Below are 10,639 nucleotides of genomic sequence, written 5' to 3'. Positions count from 1 at the left end.
GCATTTTTCATACCTCTTCTTCACATGCCTGGAAGGCCCTTGTTAACTCGCCATCTTCACTCACATGTGAAGATACTCACCCGTGGGAGATTCAAAGTGTCGACACCGCCTTGGCTCAGCCTCGGCCCCTTCGCCCACGTCGTCCAGAAAGCATCGTTGACACACAGGGCCCGCTTCTCCACATACATCTGTTAAATATTCAAACAGAACTGCTGCTCTATCTGCGGGATTTTTTTGTTTGTTTGTATTCTTACACTTCTTGCCCTTGGTGATGATGGGGGGGGGGGGGGGGGGGGGGGGGGTTACTTACCATTGCAACACATAAACACAGATTAATAAAGTTTTCTTCAAACTCTCTCTAAAATGCCTAATTTAGCGAGGCAGGCAGTTAGCTAGATAGACAGTTAGCTAGCAAGGCAGCCAGTTAGCTAGGCTGCCAGTCAGCTAGCAAGGCAGCCAGTTAGCTAGCAAGGCAGCCAGTTAGCTAGGCTGCCAGTCAGCTAGCAAGGCAGCCAGTTAGCTAGGCTGCCAGTCAGCTAGCAAGGCTGCCAGTCAGCTAGCAAGGCAGCCAGTTAGCTAGCAAGGCAGCCAGTTAGCTAGGCTGCCAGTCAGCTAGCCTGATATGGAAAGATACGACCCTTAAAATTAGCTAGGCAGGCAGCTAGCTTGCTAAAAATCAAAAGATAGTATTCCCAAAAAAGTGATTCTTTTGTGTGCCACTAGAGGGAGCCCATGTACCGAACTTGGAATCAATGTGTAAAACAGTATTTATATTCACAATAATAACTCATTTCGAGACTGACCAAGGAGGTGAGACTTAAAGTAAAATATGTTGGCTTGGACGTTTAATGAAGTGGGAATGATGAATCATGTTTTTAGGAGGGAGGATTAGAGAAGAAGTCACAGTGTGAGTGTGTGCGTATGTATGAACCTTTCGCTTCTGCTTTGGCTTGACTGCTCTGACCTTTTACAGTAAAAGCTTTAAACGACACGCAAGCCGATTAGTAACCGGCTTGTTTCTGCTGACCTGACACTCGCATGCATAATTGGCGAATCATTTGAATATACGGTGATTAAAGTGTGAAAAAAGTGCTGAATCCAGAGTTTGGCTGTTATTTCATAATCAGGAAACACTGAGTCGCTGCATGCAGGAAACTGCTTTAACAGGAAGCTGCACAGAAAAAAAAAAGAAGTTTTGTTATGGTTTGATGAAACTAAGGTTCAACTTTTTTTGTTTTTGTTCATAATTTGAAAATGTATGCTTCACAAAAACACAGCAAATTGAAGTGAAGGTTATGGCAGCATCATGCTTTGGAGATTTTGTTCTTTGAAACTAACACTACAGTAATAAAAATAAACTAATACCAGGAAAAGTCGTTTTGGGATTGGCTAATCCTCAACACAGTCACATCCAGGGTGTGATTTTAGTTGTTTATTTTCATTTTCATATCATAAAAATAATATGAATAATTGAATAATACTTGTTATAAATCACATTCATGGTGGAAAAAGTCTAGAAATGATTTATTATCATTCAACTTTGGTTTCTTTTTCTTTTTTTTTTAGATCACACCAACTCTGCATTTGAAAACGGGTGTGTAGACGTTTTTTTTATTTTTTTATACCCCCAGCATATATTTTAAGTGCTCCATTCACAAACATCCTCAAGGCCACTTTGAGCAACTTCCTGACCTATTCACATCTCAAGAGCACTTTTAAAAAATCCATATTTTGAGAACACCCCCCCCCCCCCCCACACACACACACACACAAATGCTGAGATTGTCAAAATCATCTTTGCACGACACATGAAGTTGACTATTTGAATATTTTATTAATATGTAGAAAATGTATTAAAAAAGGAACAATATAGTACACGTTTATGTCAAACTAGAGCTAAATCTTGACAGCAATATCCAAGGGTATCCAACAACAAATCCCAAGTTTTCAGCATGTATCACATCATCTTTTTTTTTCTTTTCTTCTTCTCGACAGGCAACGGTACATTTTGCCAAATTTTTACATTTACAGGGCGACATTTCAAAACTGCGTAAGGTACAATGTTACACTTAGTACAAAACCTGCAAAAATAAACCATGAATGTTGATGACAAAGAGATGCGGACATTTTCTCATGAACCACTTTTATAGTCGCCTGAAAGGAAATTAAGCTGCAGTGGTTCTCTTGTCATTGCAAAAAAAAAAAAAGTGTGTTGTGTTTAGGCATGGGCTAATATTAGATTCTGACAGTATGATGACCGTAAAAAAAAAAAATTGCAGTATCACTGTATTACAATTACATGTATTGATTTTTTTTTAACTCATTCACTGCCATTGACGGCTATAGACGAAAAAATTCATTTGAACTATTTCTATTAGTTTCACATTTTTTTCCAATTTTGTTAACAAGAGTATGAAAAACTAGAATTTTTTTTATTGTACATTTAGAACAGATATAACATTTGTGATTAATCGTGAATGACTATTAGAGTCATGCGATTAATTACAATTAAAAATGTTAATCGTCTGACGGCCCAAATTTTTAATGATCTTTTCTTTTCTTTTTTTTAATTATGGGCATCAGGCGAATAAAATGTTTAATTGTAATCAATCACATGACTTCACTAGTTAACTCTCGATTAATCACAAATTTGATATCTCTTCCAAATAATTTTTTTTTTCTAGGTTTTCATACTCATGTTAAAAAAAGCGGGAAAAATGTGAAACTAATGGAAATAGTTCAAATGAATTTTTGACGTCTATAGCCGTCAATGGCAGTGAATGAGTTAATATTTAGGTCAATAAAAACATAATTTTTTACAAATGTATTTTCAAACATAATATTGACTATGTACCATGCTAAGTTCAAATAAATAAACGCTAACATCCTTTTTCTGTTTTAATTCTTCTTAGTTAGTCAAAGTGTGAGCTATTTTTAGAACAAACCCGTGAGCTACTCATGTCCTCGGGGCTAACTAGTACCCACTGACACCATTGTATTGTGTTTTTTCAGGACATTTGACACTATCACAAAAAGTCATCCGTGTTTGCACAATGTCTCTTTCGTCTTGCTCCCTCCTTCGAGGTGAAAAACAAAAAGCTAACTCCAGGCAATTAACTTCAAAGAAGCGGTCCGTTTACGGAACCCTGCAAGCAGCCAATCATATTGTGCCCTTCTTAGACGTCCCCTTAAGGTACCAGCGTTCGCAGTTATTGAAAGCTCGACTTTTTAAAACTACGGTAAACCGTCAAATCGGTAATCGGCCCATGCCAAGTTGTGAATAAAATGAACAACCACCTTGTGTTAGCAGCTAGAAACTTCAAGGGAAATTTCTGGAATATTCATTTGTCAAATTGCGGCATCAACGTTTTTAGACATACACAAATTGGTAGATTACACGTTCGTCGTCAATTCTATTCAAAAACAATTCAAATTGTGGTGATTATGAACAGATTGTCGCTGAACTCCATAGTTATGTAAATGTTCGTGTTGTGATTTCAAACTGGAAATGTTAAAGGGAAAATCAACACACATTTTTTGGGGGGGATAATAATATGTTCTATGCATCCTTACTAGTCTAAATATGGTATTCTGGTTAATTTTGCGTGCGTGGAATATGAGTTAGGCAGCAAAATCCAGCCGTTTTTTATCCATCTCAGGGGGCGGCCATTTTGCCCACTTGCTGCTCAGGTAACAACCAATCACAGCTAAGCTTCAGAAAACAGAGCTGTGATTGGTCGTTTCCTGAGCCCTGAGCAACTGTGACGTCATCTTCAGTCGACAGCAAGTGGGCAAAATGGCCGCCCCCTGAGATGGATAAAAATGGCTGGATTTTGCTTCATAACTCTTATTCAACAAATGTAATTAATCCGAATGTCATGTTTAGACTAGTGAGGTCATATATAACATATTATTGTCAAGAAATGTTTAACGTCGATTTCCACTTTAACATTAGTTTCAATGAGTCAAATGAAAAAGGCAATTTTAAACAATGTTTTTTTTTCCCCGCTACAGGCTTTACTTTTTGTACTAAATCCAAAATCATTTGAAAGGTGAAATGAGCTGACGTAACGTTCAAAGAAAAACATTCGACGTTGTTCCCAAAGACGTCCGGAGACAAACTCGCTCTAATTGGTTAATGCAATAAGAACACACAAAGATTACATTAGCTACACGACGGGAGGCGATGCACGGAACAGAACCCGGGGAAATGTCACCATGTCAGATTAACAACACTTTAGACTTGAACCCAGACGGGGAAACGTGTCCTAATGAAGACGCGCGTGACTGCAGTTGAGTGGGCATGCAGTGTTGTCAGTACGATTGGGGGGAAAAAAAAAAGGTTTTTGGCATTAGTCTGCTTCTAAAAAGAGGAGAGCATCAAAAGACGAGATATCTTCACGTCTACACGAGTACATGAGATGAATAGGTTGCGTTCGTTTTTTTTTTTTTTCCAGGCCAGAAAAGACGCGTTTGTGTTGACAGTATGAGGTCAGGTTGCAGATTTAAAAAGGGGGCATATTATGCAAAAAGGGACTGTTTGATTGCCTGAATAAAAATAGTTACAACACATCAAATGTGAAATTAAACTACGGGTAAGTCAATCTTTTGCGAGCTGCCGAGTTTTGAACATGTGTCCACATATTTGCACTGTGAAGCCCCTTTCATGTCGTATTTAGCAGCCGTCTTCAAACTCAGTCATGGTGTATGTGGGACAGAAATCACGGAATGGAGCGGGTGTTTTGTTGGCCGACTTCACAACATGACTAAACTATCCAAGTTCCCGCCGAGACAATGAGATTTTTTTTCTGTTGCTGCTCATGTTCACCTCCTCCTTCATAACTCATTCACTCGCAGCCATTTTCACTGAAGCAACCCCCTTCGCTCCCGGCTGTTTTACTGGATTTTGACTGATTTTGCAAGGCCCACAGAATATTGTGAACCTGAGTCTGAGTCTCTTCTTTCATCAGGTAAAAATATATTCTATCTGTTTCCAGTTTGCATCAATTATCATTAGAATATAGCCGGGTTTCATCATTATTCACAAATCTGTTTAGAACTGTGGGGGAAAATAGCTTTTTTTTTTCAACATGGCCCTGGTTGATCTCTTGCGCTCTGCTGCCAAAACATATTTGCTATAAAAACATGGAACCTACCAAAAGAAAGATTTGAGTTTTTTTCTTTCATCAGGAAAAAAAGTAAATTTGCATTGCATTAGAATATAGCTAAGTTTCATCATTATTTTACTCTGCTGCCACCTGCTGGACGGTTTTCTTTGTTGTTGTTGTCATAACTACCATTGCTTTAAGCCACCTCTTCATGTCTGAAACTGCATCAAAGCCTTTTGTATGATCTTGCAAAAAAATAACATTAAAACGTGTAATCACGTTTTTGGGAGTGAAGGACAAAGTATTAAAAAACGTGTTTACACGTTTTAGGGTTTAAAGGGCAAAGTCGGGTCTTTCTTTTGCAACAATGAAGGATTCCGTCTAATGGAGGTGCCGTCTAATCAGCAGCAAACACTCGGTTTTCACTTCCTGGTAGGCTGCTATGTCAGCGCTTCCAAATATGGGCACGCTGGCAACCAGTAATTTTGCATTGCTGTCTTCCACACTGAGCCAGTGCAGTGTGAAAAGGGCTTCAAGCTACATTTTGTTCCCAGTGGCCATGGCAGCTCCGTTTGGCTCAAAAATCGTGAGGAGAACTACACATGAAAAAAAAGGAACAACTGGGGGTACTTCGACGATGGCATGGGATCGAACTCACAACCTCTGGATTGGGAGGCCGCTGAGCCACTACTTATACTAAAGTGAAATACTGCATATTATGCCCCTTTTAAAGAAATCGTGCAACCGTCTGAGCAAAGGACCCCAAAACCGTCTGACGGCCATCGTTTGATGCTCGTCTTTTTTGACAATTTCACATCTCGTCTTACGTTTCGCATCTTTGGTATTCAAACCATCACTACAACAAGATACAACACTCACGTACTCTGCTTGAAACTAAACTAAAAAGCAACAACGGAAGAAATTAAGTAAATTCAATAAAGACAAAGGAAAAAAAAAAAATCACGATTTTGTTAATGGACACAAATATTGTTTAATGCGGTGGAGGAGTCAGACATGAATATTAATCATCATGAAGCTGCACTGCTTTGTGAATCGGAATGTCCAACTTGAACGTTGCTGTCTTTTACACAGAGATTCCTCATTACAGCCGCGTTGGAGATTTGACACTGACTGCAGCGAGTTAGGAGAAGGTCAAATGAACCCGAGCCTATCCTGCACTTCCGGCATCGACGTGGATTTCCGGCCCCACCTAAAAAGGTGGAGTCACTCTGGCACAACTTTGTCCCGCCATTTTGTTTCCATGCCATTCTGTGTAAAAGAGGCCCGTGTTGTCCAGTTCACACGAATCAAATAATGTAAAGGCATCAAATCAAATGCGATGGACCTTTGCCACAATATCAGTTATAAAAATATATTTATATATCTTACAGTTACGGCCTTTTAGAGTTGCTGTTAAAAGTGTTATCGTTAATGGTTTAAAATAGCACATCCTCGTTATTGTTTTTGTCGGCTTTTGTTTTTTACAGAAAACAGAAGAAATGTCATTCAAAGAGTTGAATAAATTACATACAGTGTCTTTATCTCCTGGGAGGAAGGACAGCAGGGAAAGACGGCTCGACGTGGACGCCAGGCGGAGACCGACAGAGATCAGACGATGTTTTGCTTTCATGCTCGCTGCTTTTAGCACATGGCCAAACACTTGTTGCATTCGTTTCACAAAAAAAGAAAAGGGTTTTGCTCAACTCATTCACTCGCAGCCATTTTCACGGAAGCAACCTCCTTCGCTCCCGGCTGTTTTACTGGATTTTGACTGATTTTGGCAAGGCCACCAGAATCTTCTTCTTCTTAATAATAAGCCACCTCTTCATGCCAGAAGCTCTTGCATAAAAAAAAACATAAAAAAATGTATAAATACGTTTTTGGGAGTGAAGGGCAAATTATTTAAAAAACGTATTTATACGTTTTTTGGTTCGAACGAGTTAAGGAAAGTGCCTCATTGCCACAGCAGCCTTGTCAACACATCTATCACTCGTTCGTTCCATATTCAATCGGCCATCAAAATTAAAAAAAATATTGAATTCATGTTTTACAAAAAATGAAAAAAAAAAGACCCGATTTTTCACATTCCCGTTAAAAAAATAATCAGTTTACAGTTTCACGTTTTAACTTTCAACTTCCAATCCAAAATGTAACGCGCGACACACAAATTCTCGTCAATGAGACGTCCTGTGGCACGCGCCATCAAAACAGTCGTCCAAACGCAATCCGTCTCCGCCTCTCGGTCGGGGGAGGGGTGCTCACACGGCCCGCTTATACTGGCACCTATGCGGGCGCCGACCGCCTCCTCTTGCTGCTGATGCTGCGGAAGTTGAACGGCCTCATCTTCATCTCCACGAAGGGAATGGAGAACTCGTGCCCCTTCCAGTGGTACCAGTTAATTCCCTGCAAGAGCAAGACGACGTCGTTTTAGAAAAAGACACGCTTGGAGAACTGCGGACGGGATACACAATACAACGCTGTGTGCATTATAGGGCGGGGCTATTGATTGGATTGCGACATACATCCAATTAAAAGGAGGAACTGACTCGTTAAAGAAATGAAGGTTATTTCTATATTTGGATTGCAAACATTTGCTGGTATTCTATCCAATGATGCTTCTGCTATAAGGTAAGGATTAACCTGCCGTCGTCGTTGGGCAACATGGCCGCACGTTATGACCGACTTTCAACTATTATTGGTTGCTTTGTGGATTTTTATAAATCATATGTGAAATGACATTAGAAGCAAGAGCTCCGGGTTATTTTCAGGCAGGTTTTCCAAGACGCGCACACTACGAGTCGGCTAAAAACACGCTAGCTAATTGTCTACTAATCACTGATTTTCATACACTTCGATGGCAATTTTCACTTTAAGGCTGTTCGGAAATTAAATAGAGACGTTATAAAAAGGGTATTTTTTTAAGAAATCTCAAAATTAAATTTTTGGACCACCTGCTCGATTATGAAGAAAATATTGATCACAATTAATTTGGTAATATTTGCATTTTTTTTGGTACAAAACAAGACAATGTTTAAATAAAAATATTAAGACTAATACATTTCTTTGAAACAATATAAAAGTTAAAACAACTCAAAATTAGTATTAACTTATTCACTCCCAGCCATTTTCACTGAAGCAACCCCTTCACTCCCGGCTGTTTTACTGGATTTTGACAGATTTTTCAAGGCCCACAGAATATTGTGAACCTACAATTAGCATTAGAATATAGCCGAGTTTCACCATTATTCACAAATCTGTTTAGAACTGTGGGGAAAATAGCTTTTTTTCAACATGACCCTGGTTGATCTCTTGTGCTCTGCTATCACCTGCTGGCCGTTTTTGTAATAACTACCATTTCTTCATCCATTCTCTGCAGTTGAGAGGCTGCATCAAAGCCTTCTGTATGCTTTAGCATACACAACGTATAAATACGTCTTTGGGACACACAAATCATTTAAAATAGAACATATTTATACGTTTTTGGGAGCAACTGGGTTAATCTTTTATTTGTGTTTACGATTATGCCGATTTTGTAATTGTGGAGTGTAATAATTGACATTTGGAATTGATTTTTGATGAATTGCACAGCCCTATCCCAATATATTTCGTCATTTAACTTTGAAACAAAACTTTACTAGCTAACCCTTTAGCCAGAGCCCCTGCAGCCACATTATAATAGCAGAACAGGAAACAAGCTGCGATTCAAATTCCAAATTGTAACCCCACACATTACGCAACATTGCGCTCGTTCTCCTTCTGTCAAAAAAATATATATACACATTGTTGCGAATAGGTGACTTTGTTACTTAGGTTGCGCAGTTTTCGAGGTGAGTTTTCAAAAAGGTCCAGTTTGAATATATTTCTCTCTGTGTGTCTTTTGTGGCTTCTTCGCCTCTCAAAAGGACGGCGGGGAAGCTAACAAGGCAGGCGGGAACGCTCTAGAGGCTTTGCCACTTGGCATGATGCCGCCCCGGCACGAGGCTCAAAGACATCAGGAGCTCGTCAGGAGGACCAGTCGCGTCCTACACACACACCTCACACACACACACAAACACACACACACACAAACAGCCGCTGTGATGAACTGTGGCCTTTTTCCCTGCACATAATTCACCTGCCTGCTCCAGGATGAATTCAATCATTTGCGAGAGTGCAATGCCCCCGGGGGGGCCGCGGCAGACAGTTTGGATCGATAAATATCACGTCTCATAATGGGCGGACAACTGCTGGAGCAGTTACGGTCTTCGGGAAGTATGACCTTTCGTTAGAAGTCCAACGGCAGGCCAAGCAGAGCGGCCAGTGTGGAGATTCAATCAGATTCACTTATCTAATTAGCCCCTGAGGAGACGTTAGGAGCACATTTGAACCGGCTCCTTAAGTGGAGAAAACACACACACGCGGGCTGTCGGGCTCTTGGAGACTTGCTCAAGGGCACTTTGGTCGAGGATGTTTAGTCCGGAGAGATGGAATCTTTCACCTTCCATAGCCAAGCAGCCATGATGGTCTGTTGCGAGCGATCGACACTCAAGTGCGCTCAATCACCGGCTGGGTGCGAGTGACTTTGGAGGAGTTGGCATCTCGTCCTGAAGAATTGATTGCCAATCCAGCCAATTGACCCCCCCCCCCATTGACAGTCACAGGAAAAGACACAATGCTGACCAAAATGACTGTATTGTCAGCCCGTTACCAAAACCCCTTTATCTCCTTCCCGCCGCTCAGTCGCCGGTAATTTGTATGTCTGGTGAGGCCAGCCGAGGTTGTCTCCACGGCAACGAGATGATATGTTTTGGTGTGCCGACTGGGGCAGAGGACACAGATTTATGCGCACACATTCATTGGCTCGCCCACAACCCCCCTCTCCTCCGCCCGGTGACAGTCCACGTGAGCTGTGGATGTGCTCGCCTTGAAGTTCTGCAGCTGGTGGATGCCCCCCCCCCCCCACAAAACCTTCCCTCCCCACATGTGTAAGTCTTCAAGTTTTATATCTTTTATTATTATGTTACTCTGTGCTTCTGTGTTTTTTTTTTCCCAGATTCCCCATGGAATGCCCCCCCCCCCCCCCATTCATTTCTCTCTTTCTCATCTAAGAAATCGAGGCGCTGCCTGGTGAGCTGTCAGCCCTCCTGTTCCCATCTTTGTTAGCTGTCACTGTCTTTTCATGTTCCTTTGGACGGGTCCAATCTATACAATCCATTTCATAGCTCTACACTTGTGACAAGCAATTACAATAAAATTCTATTTCTAAGAGTTCAAATGGGCACAGCAGTGAACTGCGCATCAACAATAGTGTCTAACTTACTAGTGCCCCCCCCCCCCCCCCAATGAATTTGTTCAAGTAGACGACACACGACTATACTTGAGGCTTAACAGCACCTTAAGGATTTATGCTGGATGCTGATTGAATACAGAGATCCGCAGACTTGGGCCAACGAGTGGAACCCAGAGTTCGAAGTAAACACGGTGAAGCTGTATGTAGCTTGTTATGCTGCGCGCAAGTGGAATAAGCTGCCAACAGACTGTAAATGCTTTTA

At 40.9% G+C, this 10,639-nt stretch overlaps 1 protein-coding gene across 1 annotated transcript in view; it reads right to left on the bottom strand.

Moving 5' to 3' along the window:
- Window positions 1-3,824: 3,824 nt before the first annotated feature.
- The window catches only part of tnr (tenascin R (restrictin, janusin)), a 216,626-nt gene continuing 209,811 nt past the window's right edge, over window positions 3,825-10,639 (bottom strand). The window contains exon 33 of the mRNA XM_086071928.1: window positions 3,825-7,511. Within this exon, the coding sequence (XP_085928054.1) occupies window positions 7,392-7,511 (120 nt within the window). The 3' untranslated portion in view covers window positions 3,825-7,391. The remainder of the gene's footprint in view (window positions 7,512-10,639) is intronic.

This window comes from Leptonotus elevatus, chromosome 1 (assembly GCF_054856555.1).
Source record: "Leptonotus elevatus isolate MCC_2025b chromosome 1, RoL_Lele_1.0, whole genome shotgun sequence".
Taxonomy (NCBI): Eukaryota; Metazoa; Chordata; class Actinopteri; order Syngnathiformes; family Syngnathidae; genus Leptonotus; species Leptonotus elevatus.
Note: the sequence above shows the minus strand (reverse complement) of the source record. Positions and strands in the feature narration are given on the sequence as shown.